At 52.9% G+C, this 17851-nt stretch overlaps 1 protein-coding gene and 1 non-coding gene across 6 annotated transcripts in view; both read right to left on the reverse strand.

The window, feature by feature from the left end:
- The window catches only part of MED24 (mediator complex subunit 24), a 32826-nt gene continuing 14975 nt past the window's right edge, over positions 1-17851 (reverse strand). For 3 of the 5 annotated variants that reach the window (XM_054689589.1, XM_037494548.2, XM_037494549.2), the window contains exons 4-26: positions 14732-14770; positions 14324-14397; positions 13725-13957; positions 12012-12123; positions 11710-11860; positions 11348-11461; positions 10493-10540; positions 10078-10160; positions 9431-9517; positions 8894-9005; positions 8280-8422; positions 7751-7788; positions 7229-7311; positions 6742-6920; positions 6530-6629; positions 5716-5891; positions 3562-3826; positions 3028-3209; positions 2774-2864; positions 2351-2450; positions 1399-1479; positions 662-810; positions 2-514 (exon numbers count right to left, since the gene is read on the reverse strand). In XM_054689589.1, the coding sequence (XP_054545564.1) occupies positions 398-514; positions 662-810; positions 1399-1479; positions 2351-2450; positions 2774-2864; positions 3028-3209; positions 3562-3826; positions 5716-5891; positions 6530-6629; positions 6742-6920; positions 7229-7311; positions 7751-7788; positions 8280-8422; positions 8894-9005; positions 9431-9517; positions 10078-10160; positions 10493-10540; positions 11348-11461; positions 11710-11860; positions 12012-12123; positions 13725-13957; positions 14324-14397; positions 14732-14770 (2757 nt within the window). In that variant the 3' untranslated portion in view covers positions 2-397. Of the gene's footprint in view, positions 515-661; positions 811-1398; positions 1480-2350; positions 2451-2773; positions 2865-3027; positions 3210-3561; positions 3827-5715; positions 5892-6529; positions 6630-6741; positions 6921-7228; positions 7312-7750; positions 7789-8279; positions 8423-8893; positions 9006-9430; positions 9518-10077; positions 10161-10492; positions 10541-11347; positions 11462-11709; positions 11861-12011; positions 12124-13724; positions 13958-14323; positions 14398-14731; positions 14771-17851 lie in introns of all 5 variants that reach the window. The other 2 variants (XM_037494551.2, XM_037494550.2) reach the window with 1 other exon arrangement.
- On the reverse strand, positions 7390-7493 carry LOC119233197 (small nucleolar RNA SNORD124). Its single transcript, XR_005122344.1, has one exon. It is a non-coding gene; the product is annotated as a small nucleolar RNA SNORD124 (small nucleolar RNA).

A 17851-nucleotide genomic window follows, 5' to 3' on the forward strand; every position in this document is an offset into this window, starting at 1 on the left:
GGCAGCGACAGTACTTAGCCTCACAAAGGGGTCCACAGTGTCTTTATTTATAAATGAGCTGAGGTGAACTTCCCTTATGTATTACAAAAAAATAAATACATACATACTCTGCGCGCTGACAGTTCCTCAGAGGTAATCTACTCTCCGAAGGGGGGTCACAGCACCAGAACGCAGTGGTGTGGGGCGACCACCCAGGGCTGAGGAGCCTGGCTGCTTCAGCCAGGTGAGGAAATTATGCCAGAAAGGAACTGGGAGACCTTAGAGGTCAGAAGTCAGTAGCAGGGGAAAGATCTGGAAGCCAGCAAAGGGCTCCTACATCCTATGGATGTGAGTGGTAATGCCTCATCTCTCCTTGCAGCTCCCTGGTGGGGCACAGGGACAGAGCTCCCCAGGCCCCTCAGAGCGCTGCGATGGCCTTGGCAGCCACCTGGCGGCCCAGGGGCAGGCTGAGGTCCGTGATGGCCAGAACCACCTTGGGGCTGGACATGGCAGACACCTTTACCAGTTCCGACACCTGCCACAGACAGACAGACAAGTTTTCGGAGCAGGACTGCCTCAGGGGCGGGGGCCATGTCTGAGGAGGAAGGAGGTCCCGCCCCACCCCTAGGGCTGGCTGCTGACCCTGAGAAACCCTCCCAGGGAGGACCAGAAGGACACTCACGGTGGTGAAGGGCATGAACTGCAGGATGCTGCCCCGGCTGCCCTGCTCCAGGCAGCCCACGCACTCCTCCATGAACCACTGCACGAACTGCGTGTGCGGGCCGGCCGTGCGCGAGCCCAGGACAGACGAGATGAGCAGGAACAGGTTGGCTGTGCGCAAAGGGAGAAAGGATGAGAGAGGAGGTTGGACTTCAGGAGCAGGTAGAACAGAAAAGGGGAAAGAAATTCATGCAAAGAGTGGACCCAAAAGGGGTTATGAAAAAGAGGAAGGGGGCCTCCCCTGGTGGCGCAGCAGGTTGAGCACCGCGCTGTGAAGCTGTCCGCAGCCTCTGCAGCACAGATTCGATTCCCGGCCGGCCAAGAAGATACCCACATGGCGCAGACCTCTCCTGCCTCACCCGCTGCTCCCCTCGGCAGTGCTTTCGGTCCATCTGCCTGTTCTGTTCCCCACTCTGTCTCTGGTGAATCCTCTCACCCTCCCGCCTCTCTAGCCTGTACCCCAGTTCTTGTATAAATAAATAAATCTTTAAAAAACAATAAAAATAAAAAGAGGACAGGCAGCGGACACTGGGGGCAAGTTAGGAGGGGAAATGGGAGGCTGAGGGAGGCTGAGAGCTGGCCACTTGGGGGATGGAGGGAAGAGGGAGGGTGGAGCTGGGCGAGGGGCACCTTCCAGCTGATGAGGACTCTCTGCCACCTCCTGCTATGAAGGGGGCTCTTTGCGGGAGGGGGACTCACCCAGGACTCGGTTCAGTGGGTCTCTCATGTTCACGGAGTGGAGCTGGGAGGCTGACAGGGAGCTGCTCATGGACCGGTCAGCTGTGGGGTCAGGTGGAGGCCGCACTGAGAAAAGGGCTGCCTGTGTCCCGGGAAGCCCCACCCGTCAGGCCTGGAGTTACCACTTGGGGCCAGAGTTCCAGCTGGGAGGGACCCCGTGAGAGATGAGAGAAACTACCATCTGGGGGGCACAACCATGTGCCAATCTGCAAATTAACCTGCTGGGCCCTCACAACAGCTCCACCTTACAGACGAAGAAACTAAGACTCAGATTTGCTAAGTCACTAGCCAAAGATCACAGCATCTGTAGGTAGCAGACCCAGTCTCTTTCCTTTGTGTGCGCACAATTCACCCCCTAGTCCCTAAAAGATCTCAGAGAAACTTCCAGATTCAGGAGAAATCTCTGGAAACGGAAAAACTAAATGCCACAGCAGGAACCCTTGGCAGAGAGGGGGCCATGGCAGGACATCTGGAGGAAGGAGAGGACAGCAGACAGTGAAGACATGTGGGAAGGCAAGAGGGGGAGGGGTGCTCCTCAGGCGGGAAGAGTGGGGAGCAGCTCCAAGTCCCAGCCTGGGCCTGCTTCAGGCCTCAGGACATGTTTGAGGCAAGGAAGGCCAGAGCTGGTGAGTCAGTGGCTGTGCCCAAGGCAGTCACTCACTCCTCAACCCTGCGGAGCGGGGAGGGGACAGCGAAGTCCTGGCAAGGGTGGGAGCTGGAAAGCAGAGCCCCAACCCTTAGGGAGAGACCCACCACACCCCTGGGGTCGGGACAGAGAGGTTGGAGGGGCCAGGACTGGACAAACCCCTACCATGCCCTCTGGTCGCAGGTGGGGAACCTTGCCAGGCAGCTTGCCCAGGCAGTGGCGATTCCCAGGAGAGGAAGTGGCAGGCCCAGCCCCCTCCTCACTCACTGGGACTCGAAAGGATGTTGGTGTCCTCCTCATTGGAGCTCAGCAGGCGCATCAGCTTCGAGGGCTGAATGTCGTCCAAGGGGAAGAGGCTGATATAATCCTAGAAGGTGGGAGAATCACGAATACCCCAACTCCCTGCTGAGTGAAGAGATGACTCCCCACAGGCCCCTGCTGGCATCCCAGGGGGGCGAATGGATGCTCTTCATCTCAGTCCCTCTTCCCCCTTCTGCTCCCCTGCCCCCGTCTGGTTTGAGACCTTCTCACAGTTACCCCTGCAGACGCTTCACTAATGGAGCCCCAACACACAGCTGCCCAGGAGCAGGGGCTGTGCTGCTAGCTTCACCTGGGAATGCACCCTTCTCAGAAAAGCTTCAGTAATTATAAGTAGAACAAACTGGGGAACAAGGCAGGAGGGGTACCTACCTCAATATCCTCACGGTGCCTCTTCTTTTGGCGGGAGGACGCCTGTCCCTTGTGAGAGGAGTAGGAACTCAAGGCACACCAGACGGCAAGCCTGGCAAAGGATCACAGGAAAAAGTCAGACCAAAGGATTTCCTGGGCCCCCCAAGATCAGGCCCCATCTCATAGGCTGCCCCACAGTCCAGGGCCCCTGGGGTGGCCCTGGTGAGGGCGCCCGACTTGGCTGTGGTGACTTGAGGCCCTGGGTGAGGTCCTACTTGGCAAGGGCAGTGCCAGGGGGGTCCATGAGGCTGTGCCACTTGGAGGAGTCGGTGAGCAGGCCAGGCAGGATGTGGCCCAGCAGGACCAGGGTCACTTGCTGCATGTCCAGACAGAAGATGGAGTAGAGCAGCTCCACCGCCCGCAGCGTGTGCTCCTTGCGTGTCTCCTTCAGCAGCTCCTGGATGGGCAGAGCGGGGGCACTGAGGAGGGAGGCCCACCCACATGGCTGACACCTCCCCCACCACCAGCCAGGCCCCCTGGGAGGTGCAGCTCCATCTTTATGCTGTACCAGCCTCAGGCCAGAGCTACCAGAGTCCAGGGGCAGAGAGGCAAGAGAGTGTCTCATGGTGTTAGGAGCTCCCTACCTGCTCCCCCCACCCCCACCCCCACAGTCGGAGCAGCCCCTCAGAGAAGCCCGCTGACCTGTTGGGCAATGGGAATTCAGAGGATAGGGTTCTAGATTGTCAGGTTTTTTCTCTGAGGGAACCTGTGTCTGCCCCTGCCCCAGTCTGCCAGACTCGGACAAGTACCTTGATCAGATTGTTGCAGAACCAGTAGACGCCGCCCATGTGCAGCAGTGTATCAAAGATGTGGATGGAGCGGCTGTCCACCCACCCCTTCTCCAGCACCTTGGCAAACACATCGGTCAGCACCTCCTTGATGGGTCGCTTGGGGGGCAGCAGGTTCCAGTAGGGCATGGTGTCCACGCCCGTGGATGGGAACTTGATCTGCGTGGCGGTCTGCTGCAGCACATCAGCACACATGTGCTCCAGGATCGAGCTCATGATCACCACCCTGGAGTGTGGGGAGGGGCAGGACCTGAGCTTCAGGACACATGGGTTCAAGAGTCAGGGTGGGGAGAGGAAGAAACAGCCAGGCCAGACTTTTCCCAGGACTTGGGTTACGGAAATACTCCAGGGGAATTAACCCTATGCTGTGCTCAGGGAGGAGACAGGGAAGTTCCAGTCCCCCAGCAGAACTGACCCTGCTGGTTCTGGGGGCAGGATGCTCATTGGCTGAGCACAAAGCTGGTTTGGGGGGCCTCCCCACCACCAGGTTAGTCTGACAATATAATTATATTATCCCTCTCACTCTCTCTCCAACTTCAACTTCCCCCATCCCCAGGCCTGGGCCCTGCCAATCCTTTGGCATAAATAAATATGATCACTTCCCTTTGGGCTGAGTGCTTACAGGGGTCCCCGCCCAGCCCTGGCGTCCTCCCAAAGTAAACTGTTACTTCCAGGACAGGGGCCCAGGACTGCCCCACAGTAGTCTTCCCGGCCCTTGGTAGCTGGGCACATGTAAGTATATATCCAGGAAATTTCTCGTGAAGTCTCCAGCTGTGAATTCAGAGCTGGATCTGGGTGTGAGCCGTTCCTGGAATGCGGGTGGCATGGGGAAAGTTGCTAGGACTTTGAGTACTTTTTCCACCTGCATGCTGGAGCCACAGATTTCCCACACCCCTCACCAGATAGGAGTTTGGGTCTTACATGGAGTACAGCAGAGCCAACACCTCGGTACACGTGAGAGGGGGAGAAAGGAGAAGAGGCAAGGGGAAAACAGATGTAACTTTACAGACCCTCCCCAACCTCATTTCAGCTCCATGTTTCCACTTCTCCACATAAGATGTCTCCAATATAAGGCATCCTCTGTGCCTGCCCTGGGAGTTGCCACTCATAACTTATTGGTTGGTGCCTGACCATGGTCGTGGCAGCCCATTCATGACAAGCAAGAGGTGGAAGCAACCCAAGTGTCCATCCACTGATGAATGGATAAACAAAATGTGATCTATACACAGTGGGATATTATACAGCCTTTAAAAAAGAGCGTCTGTCACATGCAACCACAAGAGCATGATGATAAGTAAAAGAAGTCATAAAAAGACAAACACTGAATGATTCCACTTATATGAGGTATCCAAAGTAGTCGACTTCGTAGTTGACTTCACAGAAGCAGTGAGTAGTTACCAGAGGCATAGGTGGGGGGATGCCAGGGGGGATGGTGGCGGGAAAGAGGGTTGTTGCTCAATGGTTAGTGTTACAGATTTGCAAGATGAAAAAGTTCTGGAGATCTGTTTCAATCCAATGTGAATATATTTAACACTACTGTACTGTCCACTTAAAAATGGTCACAATGGTAAGCTTTACGTTAGGTATTTCTAACCACAATTAAAAAGAAAACTTATTGGATGGATGAATGCACCAATACCACTGAATTCTACATAGCTGAAGTTGCCAGGAAAGTCCTCCAAGTCTCTGAAAAACTGAGGCAGTACCATGTCACAAAAATAACCAGGTGGGAGGTGGAGAGTTGGGGAGGTGGGGAGATGCCCAAGGCATGAGAAATGCATAGATGGTTCATAGCTCCTTTACAGTGACATAGCTAAGATTATGATTTGTTCTTCTGTCCAACTAGTTCTCTAGAGTGTGAGCCCTTTTCGGGCAGGAACCATTGCTGTCTGGGGTCTGTCTTTCTGGGAAGTAACAGAGTTATAAACACTCCTGGCACAGAGACACACACGAGATGTTGCTGAGTCAGTGAGTGAAAACACGAAGAAGGAAATGAGTGATCAAAGGAACAGCGTGTCCGGGGAGGTAAGAGAAGAGGGGCAGAGTGGTTACTGGAGTGCTGACTTCTCACAACAGACCTACGGTGTTCCACAAGGGAGGGGACGGGTGACTGACCTCTCATTGTAGAACTGCAGGGTGTTCTCACTATACAGCGGCCCTGCCAGCTGGCGGATCATCTGCAGCGACTTCTCACGCTCATCCAGCCCCAGCATCCGCACGTGGGCTACGAGCCAAGCCACAGCACACACAGCCAGACTGCATACCTTTCCCTTGATATTATCTGTGATTTTCTGAGAAGGGAAGAGGGTGACTGGAACCACTTCTTTGGCCATCACTTTTCCCAGCCTCTGTGGGCAGCTAAGTGTGTGACAGGTGGAGATATAGTCCACACCTCTTTTCACCACAAGTTTGATTTTCCCAAAGTGGGTGGGTAGGGCTAGCTAAGAAAACTACAATCACAAGGAAGATGTACAGCAACGTGAGCTCCTGGATTAGGGTCTCCTTGTTCTTACAAAATATAACAAAGTCAGGCAGGCCTCCCTGGTGGTGCAGAGGTTAAAGTCTCAGCACTATCACACTATCACCAGCTACTGCGGCCTGAGCCAGGGAGGTGACCCACATGGCGCAGCAGACCTCTCCTGTCTTACCTGCTGCTCCCCTCAGCAGTGTATTTCTGTGGATCTGCCTATTCTGTTCCCTACTCTGTCTCTGGTGAATCCTCTTACCCTCTCACCTCTGGCCTGCACCCCAGATCTTATATGCATAAAATAAAATTTAAAAATCTTTAAAACATATATACATACACACACACACACACATATTTACGTGTGTATAACAAAGTCTCAAAGACAGGTCTCATATAACAAGGTCTCTTAAGACAAGCTCTGCGACTCAAGGAAGAGAGAAGGTGGCTGGAAAGTTGGGCTACCTGGATGGACTCAAAGGCCAGTACCCCATTCTCCCAGGCATTGAGGATTTCCAAGATGGCTGCTGAAATGCTGAAACAGGCCTCATGCCACTTCATCTGCCTACAAGGGGACAGATGGGAGAAAAATCATCACAGGGGAGGGGAGGATGGACTAAGGGAGTGTGGTGGCCCTGCCCCACCGCCACCCTCAGTGAGGGCACCCAGGCACTGACACCAGCTTCATCTCCGAGGAGTTGTTGAGCAGGGCCACTAGGGACTCTACTTTGGTGGAGTCAGGACGGAAGCATGGATGGTCAGGGTTCAGGATTTTGCCTTCCTCAGGCATGCAGGTTTGCATCCAGGTCTCAAAGAAGGGCACTTCTGTTCCTGTGCTTGACTCGGACAGAATCACCTGGGAAAAGAAGGGAAAGACACGCCCTGCACCTCAGTTTCCTGCCTCAGTTGCTTCCCTTTACTAGAGCTGGGGACAAACTGGTCTAAGGGAAGAAGACAAGGCGATGTTGCCACCTAGTGGTCAGTGTGGGTGGAGAGACTGGGCTGTGACCAAGAGGACATCTTTAGACTTCCCCCAGGATGGTCAGCAGGACTAACTGGCTTGGGAGACTGATGGGGGGGTCAGGGGAGGAGAGGTATTGGTTGTGTCCTTGCCCTTTGCCTTACGCACTTGGTACCCCGCATCCGCCTGTTCTCCTCACTCACCTCAGAGCCATAGGTCTGGGCCACATGGCACAGCATGAGGAAGGAGATGTCAAAGAGCAAGGCTCGAACGGAGGCTGCTTTGGCTGTGAAGAATAAGGAGGCTGAGCCACAGCCGAGGGCAGAGGCCTGGGGCCCGCATCTGAGTTGGGAGGGGATCAGGATTTGCCTTAAGGAAGGTCAGAGACCAAGCGGCTCCTTCAAAGCTCTGGGGCTCAGAATCCTTTTCTTGGGTCTTAATTGAAACATCATCCCTTCCTTGTAATCACGACTCCTGACACCCTCCTCTCCCCTCATAGCTAACCAAACCATAAAGGGGGAGGAATAAAAACAAAGGGTGGTTTTAGGGAATCCTTTGCCCAACATTAACTGGTTTCAAGGCTCCCCAAAAGCTTCAGTCAGTCATCGCTCATAGGACAAAACAGCCTCTCCAGGGTGAGCAAAGGCATCTTCCCTGCCCTTGTACTCTCTCTGTCACCCCTCTTTCAGTCCCAAGCAGGCCTTGGGGACTCAGAGCAGACTTACTGCTTTCTCCGCTGCTGTGTGTCGTGAATTCATTCAAACTGCAGAAGGAATGGGAAAAAGGCCGCATTAACCAGGGCAAAACTTGGGCAACATCAGGCTTAGTAGCTAAATCTGCTCAGAGAGTGGTCACTACAGTCTGGACTACAGGTTAAACTTAAAGTGAATCACCAATACAGAAAAAAGAATTCTATTTTTAAAAGATTGCCAAGACCTAGAGAATGGCTCATTGAATGGAACAACCAAAAAACTCCAGGCCAACCAAAAAAGTCAGCAGAATCTAAGAGGCCCACAAGTGGGGCACACACGGAATCCCACCATGCCCACTGATGGGGGCTGGTCACTGATCAGACCGCCCCCCCACTTCATCCCAGCTGAAAAGGGCACTTCTGTCCAGACAGCCACCTTCCCCCAAGGTCCCCAGCAGATGCTCCACCTTAGCAGGGTCTCTCTGGGAAAATGCTGGCCCCAGGACATCACCTCAATTCTGCTACCTCCTCAGACATGCTTCCTCTACCCCAGCCTTCCTTACTTGATGAATTTCCGGGCAAAGGACTTAAGCTTCCCAGTGGCAGCGGCGGCAGCCAGCAGCAAGTCCAGGCTCTTCCCGGACAGCATGTGGCCCAGGACCCCCAGCAGCCCCTCAGGGGACTTGGAGTGGTCTGCATCCATCGTCTGAGGACACAACAGGAAGTCAAGTCCTGAAGTACACTGAAGGCCCCCCTAGATATAGCCTAGCCACAATTTCTCCTGCACGTCTCTGTTAAGTAGGATATCGCGACCTGCTGTTTAATCTGCATCTTTCTAACTCTAATCTGGAATAGATTCTAACCCTACTCTCTGCTCTGTGGCTTTCAACTAAACTGGAACAACAGCGGTGGGCTTGGGGTGAGTGTAGTCCTCGCTGTGAGGATCTCCACTGCTTCCACACACCCTGACTTAGGTAAAAGCCTCTCTCAGTGCCCAGCCTACAAGTGAGCTCAGCCAATGCTAGTTTCTGACAGCAGCTGCCCTTGCCTTTTCCCTGTCTGTACCCTCAAAGCAGCGATGTAAGAGGCAGGGACAGACGACTGTGACCTCTATTACCTGGAAGTAGGAGCAGAAAGGGAAGAGATGGCCCCAGCACTGCAAGGAGGGCATGCTCACCTTGAGGATGTTTGTGACGGTGGGCTCTGCCCGGAGGATCAGCCCGGGGTTGGGCTGGATATTGGCGTTCTCTCCTGACTTCAGCTGGGGCGCATGCTCCCGGTCTGCCGTCCTGTGGCCAAGACCAGGGAAGAGGAAGAGAGATAAATTCCAGATATGTACCCTGGAAGTCCCAGAAGCAGAGGCACAGAGAGGTGGGACACATGGGAACAGCTTGGGGTTGGGGTGATGTCTGTAAACACGCATCTGATACTGCAATCAAAGGTCGTTCATTGGCTATTACATCTATTTTGAAAGTTCACTAAGGGTTGAAGGAAAATATGGGCATTTTATTTTGATCACACAGGACAGTAGGAGTTAAAATGTGATGCCTAGGAGCATGAAATCCTGCTGTGGGAAATCAGGGTCTCCTGTCCCTGGTAACTCCAGACCTGCAACCCAGACGCTAGAGGGAAAAAGCACCCAGGAGCTAAACCTGGATATGAGAAAGTGAAGTCAAGGGTATCCTGTGGACCACCCAGGTGACCTCACACTTACCGCTTGGCCATAAGGTTGTCCACACTGGCCTCAGACAGAAGCCCCTGCTTGCTGCATTCCTGCAGTAGGAAGTCTGTGCAGTCACAGCTGTGAAGGGAAAGAGGATGAGGTACTGGGCACACAGCAGGGATTCCTGGGAGGGAGCGGGCAGCACCAAAGGTTCCCAGCCCAGGAGCCTCCCTTCTTCAGAAAGAAGGCCTTTGGAGGGCCACCCTAATGGTGCAGGGGTTAAAGTCTCAGCACTATGAAGCTATCACCAGCCACTGTGGCACGAGATCAATCCCCGGCCAGTGAGCTAACCCACATGGTGCAGCAGACCTCTCCTGTCTCGACTGCTGCTCCCCTCAGCAGTGTATTTCAGTCAGTCTGCCTGTTTTGCTCCCCACTCTTGACTCTAGTGAATCCTCTCACCACCACCAACCCCCACACACCTCTGGCCAGTTCTTGTATGCATAAATAAATAAAAATAAATGTTTAAAAAAAAAAAGAGGGCCGTTGGAGGGTAGAAGGGCTGGGGTCCTTGGCAACCACAAAGGGCTTGCTCCTTTGGTTCCTGCCAGGGGAGCAAGGAGGAGACAGTCCCCAGGCTGATCTGGCAGACAAGCAGGGGACAAGCCAGGAAGAGGGCAGGGGAGCGGGGCTCATACTTGCAGCGCTGGTCAGCTTTGTCCAGCAGGGGCGTGAGCTTCAACAGGAACTCAAAAGCACAGTTGACATCCTCAGTAAAGTCCTGCAGAGTCAGAAACTGCTACCTGCCTGCAAGGTCCTCCAGTGCCCCCACACCTGGGATGCAGGCCCACAGGGACGCCCTGCTGCATATAAAGGCCTACAAGGCTCTGTACCCATAACTGACTGCCAGTGACTGGAGGAGACGGAGCATGAGGAGCCAGTGGCCCCAAGAGGGCCTCCTGGCGAGGGCATGTCTGAGGATGCAGGCAGACACTCGGATACACGAGCTGCTGGTACCCCCAACCCTTCAGGTACCTCCATGGCCCTGCTTCTGTGGGGCAGACACAAGGACTTACCTGCACCCATGCCTCCCATATCATCTCTTCAACTCACCTTGTCCCCGTGAGAATATTTCTTCAACTTCACCAAAACCTGTGGGATCTGGAGGGTGAAGAGGGGGGAAATGGGAAGCTCAATTTCTTCTCTCTTTCACCCAGAACTAAAGGCATCCCCTCACCCCCTGCTCTGAGCAGAGACAAGACCACTCCCATCCTGAAATGAAAGCACTCCTTGACAGGGGCCTCCCTGGTGGTGCAAGGGGTTAAGTCTCAGCACAATGAAGCTATCACCAGCCACTGCAGCACAAGGTCGATCCCCAGCCAAGGAGCTGACCCACATGGCGCAGCAGACCTCTCCTGTCTCACCCGCTGCTCCCCTCAGCAGTGTATTTCACTTGTTCCAGCTGTTCTGCTCCCCACTGTCTCTGGTGAATCATCTCACTCCCCTGGCACCTCTGGCCTACACCCCAGCTCTTATATGTATAAATAAATCTTAAAAAAAAAAAAAAAAAAGAAAGCAAGCACTCCTTGACAGACCAGTAAGCTGACAGGGACCTGTGTGCCAGGTTTCCTCAGCCTTCAGGATCCAGACCTCCCTCAATAGGTCGTGCACGAACAAAGTGGAGCCTTGTTCTGAGGTCCAGGACCCCTTCCCTTACTCGCTGATGCCTAAACCGTCTGGCTGATGACAGAGCTGCACAGCGGCTCCGTGCTAAGAAAGGCAGAGGCCTGCCAAGTGGGCTAAATATAGCCCAGAGACTTGCAGAGAAAGCAATCGATGGGAACTTGTGCTGGGGGACCTGGCAGACTGGGCACGATGCCAGCAGGGAGACGCATGGGGCAAAGGTCCGGGGTGTTCACACTCTTCCTGAGAACATCCTGGACCAGCTGCTGCTCGCATGTCGAGTACCTTGAGGAAGGTGAAAGCTGTCCACTTGAGCTCCTCCATCCCCTCTGGAGACTCGATGAGCCCCACAAAGCAAGCTTTCCAAATCTCCAGGACGAAAAGTGGGGTGGGAATATGCTGTGGCAAGATCAAGGATGAGGTGTAAGAATGTGCACTCCATAGTCATCTCTGAATGACCAGGAGGTTCTGGCTGGGCACGCTGTTGCCCAGCACTCCCACTCTAATTCAAGGACCTGGGTTGCCAGGCAAAATGGCAGCACCGTGCAGGACAGGCCCCACACTGCTCCCAGAAGGGCCAAAGGAGCTTCCTCCCACCCCCGCCTAGTCAGGGCCTCAGGGATAAAGGAGCAGCTCTGGCCCCCCACCTGCATGCGCTTCACCATCATCAGCTGTTCCACTAGGGGTTGCATCTCGCCGGTCAGGTTCATGGTGCCCTCGAGCAGAACCACTGCGTGCACCGTGGGGAAGCCAGTCTTGTGCAGCTGCTCCGAGTGCACAGACAGCATGGTGGGGATGCTGAGGGCAAGACACACAGGGGCAGGGGGCGGTGTTAGGGGAGCCAGGAAGAGCCAGAGGGCACAGGCGCTGGGCTGGCACCACCTCTTCCCACCCACACCCACTGGCGGGCCTCTCGAGCTTCACCACAGTCTCCCTGGGAACCAGGTACCTCCTAATGAGTGTGCCACACTGCTCAGCCTGGCTCCGGAGCTGGGGGTTGCTGAGATTGGCCAGGATCTCCCCAAGCTTCAAGAGAGAATGCTCAATGGCTGTCCAGGAGGCTGGTGGAGAAAAGGGAGTGCAGAAACATCATGGGGAACAGAGCGGGCACTGGCCCCAAACGCCGAAGCACCCCCTAAGCCCACAAAACCAGGAAGGGAGGCTTCCCCTGAGAGTGACCTGAAGGCCAAGAGCCTGAGGACAGCATGCACTGTTTCTAGAAGGGGGATGAGCACCAACAATGAACACCGAGAGACCATTCCCAGAGGCCTGGCCTCTAGGGGTGGCACACAGCTGGCCTTAGAGACCAGGTCTGGCCTATCATGGGCAGAGGTGGAGGTCAAGGGAGGCAGGAGGCGAGTGACTGAACAGGGAGGGTGGCCACACCTCACTTCAGGGCACCAGGCAGTGGCATGACTCCTCTTCCCAGGTAGCTTCCCTGCCCCCCACTCCTTGCACACCTCTGCTGGCACAGCTCCCCCCTTCTGAGATGCCTTTCCTCCCACCTCCCTTCTCACACCCTCACTACCCTTCAAGTCTTGGGTCAAGCCCCAGCTCCTCTCACCACTTACCCAACTGTGCAACCCCCTGAGCGACCCTCCTAAATGCCTGCACGCACAGTCTACACTGCACCAATTAACACTTAATCAGAAGTCACTTGTCCCACAATTCCAGAGGGTCAAATGATCAACAGTGGCACCAACTAGCCCATCAACCTCCATGTAGCACGGGGGTTGGGGAAGGAAACAAAAACATAAGACTTGAGGTCCATTAAGTTAAAAATTCACTCACTTTTCAGTCAAGAAACATTTGTCAAGTACTCTAGATAGGTAAGAAACTGCCAACACCTTCACATCGTGATCATCTTTCTAGACTTTTCACAGACAATACAACATGTTTTGAGGAATAATATACTAATCATACAGAAAGTTCTCCAGCCAGGGGAGAGAACCTCAGGTCTCCTGAGACTGGGTATAACGTGGCCTAGCAATCTGATAACTGGAGAACAAGAAAGTCTTAGGGGTCCCAAGCCATAGCAAGACTATGGTCTTTAGGTCCCATGTCCAGAAATACCAGTCTTCCCTCCTATCAGGTGATCTGTCTGTTCTCAGGGTCTAGAAGCTTCCCTTGATCCACACCAGCACTTGAGTCAAGAGGTGAGCAGCACAACAGGCCTGAGGGCAGGCAGTGCCCACACCTAACAGGCCAGCTTAGGTGCCACTCACACACCAGAGCCACTGCTTCATGAGTTACCATGGAGCCAAACACAAGGTGGGGCGGGGCGGTATGCTTGTCTCATCCTCTCATTTTTTCACGTATACTGCATGCTAGTCTCACTCCCCACTGGCATGTATGCTTGCTGAAGGCAGGGACCCTGCCACATGCTCCTTTGGTAGCCCCCCCACCCCCCGCCCCCAGCACCTGGCACAGTGCTGGGCATATAATAATGCTCAGTAAATACCTGTTGGTTGATTGGCTCGGGTGCCACCCTGCCCAAGTCCCTGGGATGTATGCAATGCTTATGGGGAGAAAAAAAAGGAAGTGGGATGATTTCGGATCCTTCTGGAAAGAAGTGGGATGGCATCCTGCCTCTCCCCTCTCAATTAAAGAACCGGCTATGGGAGCAATGGCAGGTGGGGCACAAGGGAACCAGGGGACATACAGGCCTCCTCTAATTTGGCGATGTGGAGCAGGGCCCGGTTCTTGTTGCTGCTGAGGGTCTTCTCCAGCCGCTGCAGGCACATGGCCAGCTGCTTCTCCCCAGAAGCGGGAGTGCCTGCCTCCAGCCCCTCCCGGAGCCGCTCTGCAGAGGCTGCAGTGCAGCGCAGCAGCCAGTGGAGGGCGCTGAGAAGGGCCCGACACAACCCGATGCACTCCTCAGCTTTGCCATGACAGCTAAAGGGAAAGAAGGCAAGCAAGATCTGTCTGGGCTCCAAAGGCTGAAATCTGACCCACACCAATGTTCCCGGAGTGTCTGGCCCTCCCCTACGAGGGAAGAGAGTTGGGAAGCCAGCAAAGTCCTCAGGAAGACACTTTGCCCTGCTGGCTTCCTTCCACTGGACAAGGTTTCAAATGAGCTACCTGAACAGGGAGAGGTTTCCTTGTCCTCAGAGAGTAAATGGGAAGGGATGGGGATGGGTGGATAGATGAGCATGTGGGAAGAAGTGTGGGAACCCCACGGCTGGTCTCAACCTATGCGCTAGGAGCTTCTCCCTCACACAAAGACAATGCTGGGAGGTGGGAGATCTCACCCTGCATTACCTTAGTCGGTCACAAAACATATCCATGATATCCAGCAAAGCCTGGACGCACAGGTCCCGGGAAAAGTCATCAAACTGTGGAAAGAATGGTGGAGGTGTGGAACGCCCCAGTCAGCGCTCCCCCCACCCCCCCCACCCCCCGCCCTCTGCTGATGGCCGCACATGGGGCAGATGCGCTCATTCAGGACGCCTGCTCATCTCTCCTCCAACCTCAGGTTTCCTTTTAACACTGGAATTGACACCTACTTGCCAGTCCCGTTTCCTAGGGCCCCATGCCGCCAATGGAAGCAACAAGGCGGGCAGAGCCATGTGAACTGCCTGTCAGAGGTCACAGGACCCCCGAGGTGGGGCCCTGCCTGCCACTAGTGGGCCTCTGTTACCCTCCCCAACCTGGTGGCCATGGTCATACCTTACTGATAGCTGTGAGGACGGAGGAGTAGGACACCATCTGGAGGGAAGGAATAAACATAAAGTTCAGACCACCAGAGCCCCACAGTTATGAACAAAAACACCAAAGTGGCTACAGCTCTCCTAAAACCTTAACCCCTTCAAGTGAGTTTCCTCAACCCACTAAAACAGGGGCAGTCACACATGGCATTGTCCCTGTCCCCACTTCTATCAGACCCAATGCAAATGACATCATCAGCATAAACCCATGGAGGTGATTTGGGGGCACTCAAAGGTGCCACTCAGAGCCCAATCTATGCAAGGCTTGATTGACTGCAAGTGGACAGAAGAATAAATGAGAACGAAGCCTCGTTACTTTTTCCTGCAAGTCCTGCCGAGGGTGATTTTATTCACACAAGAACCTGAGACAAACACACACTCTGCACCAAACAGGTAGTACCTGCACCTTGAAACAGGCAGTGAGGCTCGTTATCCACTCTCACTCATTCTCGAGGGCCCCTCCAAGGCACCTTCTCTGATTACGCAACCTCCCACTCAAAGCTGAAATCCTTCCTCTGTGCTCCAAGTAATCCCCTGATGCTCGTCATTACACAGGGGGTGCTTGTTGCCCCCACCAAATCAGGACCTCCTTGAGGACGAGGACACTTCTACCCAGTGACCACCATGAGCTTGCTGCTAATGTTTGTAGAATGAATAAGTAAAAACACATTTTTAATCACCATTTCCCAAAGTAACGTCCAAAGGGGCACTGTCCAATTGGGAAACCACTAGTCACATGTGGTTGTTTGAATTTAAATTGATAATTTATAAAATAATAAATTATCATTAAAATTTATAAAATAAAATTTACAAAATAATAAAATAAAAAATGCACTTCTACTAGCAACATTTCAACCACTCAAAAGTCACATGTGACACTTCCATCACCATTGAAGTTTCCGCCATGTTGAACCAAAGGGCTTTTAAGATGTTAAAAATTTTTACACACGTGCACACTGAGAGCACCTGTATGATACAAACTGAAGAAAATTTTTATGAAACATACATAAAGAGGTTTCTTTCTGTAGGAATTCTCATGACCATTATATAGTTGTTTGCAATGAGAACCTCTAAGATGACTGGGGATGAAGCAAGAACTACTTTTCTGACTTACTTGATCAAGGAATTTCATTTAACTGGCATTTCCAAATATATTTTGGGAAATTCGACCTGACCAAGGAACTCCCTGAGAACAGAAACAGTGTTGAATTTATGTGTCTCTAGCACTAGCTCAAGGACCAACACATAGTAGGTCCTCAGTCAGTTTTTATTGTTTTGGATTGATGACTTCGATTAACTACCTGCATTCTGATAAAATGTTAACTTCAAACAAATTTCTGTTAGTAAAACCCGCTCTTCACCATCATCAGATTGGAGACATTCAAAAGAAAAAGAATTTGTCCTAAATGAAATTAAATCCTACAGAAAAATATTTTTTCAAGTTGCTATTTTTTAAAAAACATTATTCGAGCATGCTGATAAAATATGAGCTAGACCACGGAAAGTAGGTACAATGGTCTACTCAAAATCAGTGATAAAAGGGCCTCCCCAGTGGCGCAGCGGTTGAGTGCTGGGTTGCGAAGCTGCCCGCAGCCTCTGCAGCGCTGGTTCGATCCCCACCTGCTCCACAGCCACCAGAGGAGGGTCCCCCATGGCGCGCAGACCTCTCCTGCCGCCCGCTGCTCCCTTCAGCAGTGTACTTCAGTCCCTCTGCCTGCTCTGCTCCCCGCTCTGGCTCTGGTGAATTCTCTCACCCTCCTGCGCTTCTGACTGTACCCAGTGCTTGTATGAATAAATAAATAAAATAAATCTGAAAAAAAAAAAAATCAGTGATAAAAGACACCATAAAGCCTCCCTGGTGGTGCTAGGGGTTAAGCACCGCACTATGAAGCAATCCACAGCCTCTGCAGCACCAGTTTGATCCCCAGCCGGCTGGGGAGCTACCCATATGGCAATGCAGACCTCTCCTGTCTCACCCGCTGCTCCCCTCAGCAGTGTATTTCAGTCAGTCTGCCTGTTCTGTTCCCCACTCTATCTCTGGTGAATCCTCTCACACACATACCCCACCCCACCCTCACATCGTTGGCCTGTACCCCAGCTCTTGTATGCATAAATAAATCTTTAAAAAATAAAAAATAAAAAAAATACAAAAAAAAAAAAAAAAAAACCCCAAACCAAAAACAGGAAACAGTAACAGAACATCAGGATAATCAGCTGCCTCATGGGTTGTCTTAGCAGAGGAACAGAAATTTCCAAGATTTTAGAAAGCTAAGTCAGCCTGCATGATCTTATTGACAAATTTCATGCAAGGCAAAGCCTTCCGCAATTTCTCCATCATGTGAACAGAATGCTCTCTGCTCAGACTTCTTTAACCAGTGTTCTTGGATAAACAGGAACAAAACAACAGAGGACTTGAGTACACGAATGGTGCTCAGTGCCACTCTGGGCAGGACGCACTGGCAAGTCCCAGGATGTACTAGGAAGCCACAGCTGGTGTCTGACAGTGACCAGAAAGTTGGGAGCCTGCCTGGGCAGGATGACCATGCATTCGGGCCAATGCGTGTTTATTTATAACCCATGTCCCCATAGCAAGCACCTGGCAGGGCACTGAGCCTTGCGGGATACCAACCTGAAGGGGGAGCTGGACGTCCCCACTGGAAAGGGACCCCAAAGCACCAAAAGAGAAAGCCCCAATTCTGTACCTTCTGAGAGATGCCACCAGTTAAAATGAATTAGGCTTTCCAAATTCAGAATTCCATTTGAGAAGTTTTTCCTAACTGTATCAATAAGGCACAGCTACTCCAGACGCCTAAAAATACTTGCCACGTGGTGAAGTGTTTTTCACAGCAGGATTTAACCTATTTCAGTCTTGGTATATCTATCAACAGGGAAGCTCTACACCACCACCGTCCCAGGGTTGGGGCTGCATGTGCCCCACAGACACCTGGCCCGCCCGGGCTGACCCCGCAGCTGCTCGCTAATCCCGCTGCTCTTCTTCCTATGCGACACCCTCAACCCTGAGTGCTCTCCACATGTGGAGCCCTAGGCCCAAGAGCCTCTTGACACTGAAGAAGAATCAACG

Source organism: Talpa occidentalis, unplaced genomic scaffold (genome assembly GCF_014898055.3).
Source record: "Talpa occidentalis isolate TD23 unplaced genomic scaffold, MPIMG_talOcc4v2.1 talOcc4.7, whole genome shotgun sequence".
Taxonomy (NCBI): Eukaryota; Metazoa; Chordata; class Mammalia; order Eulipotyphla; family Talpidae; genus Talpa; species Talpa occidentalis.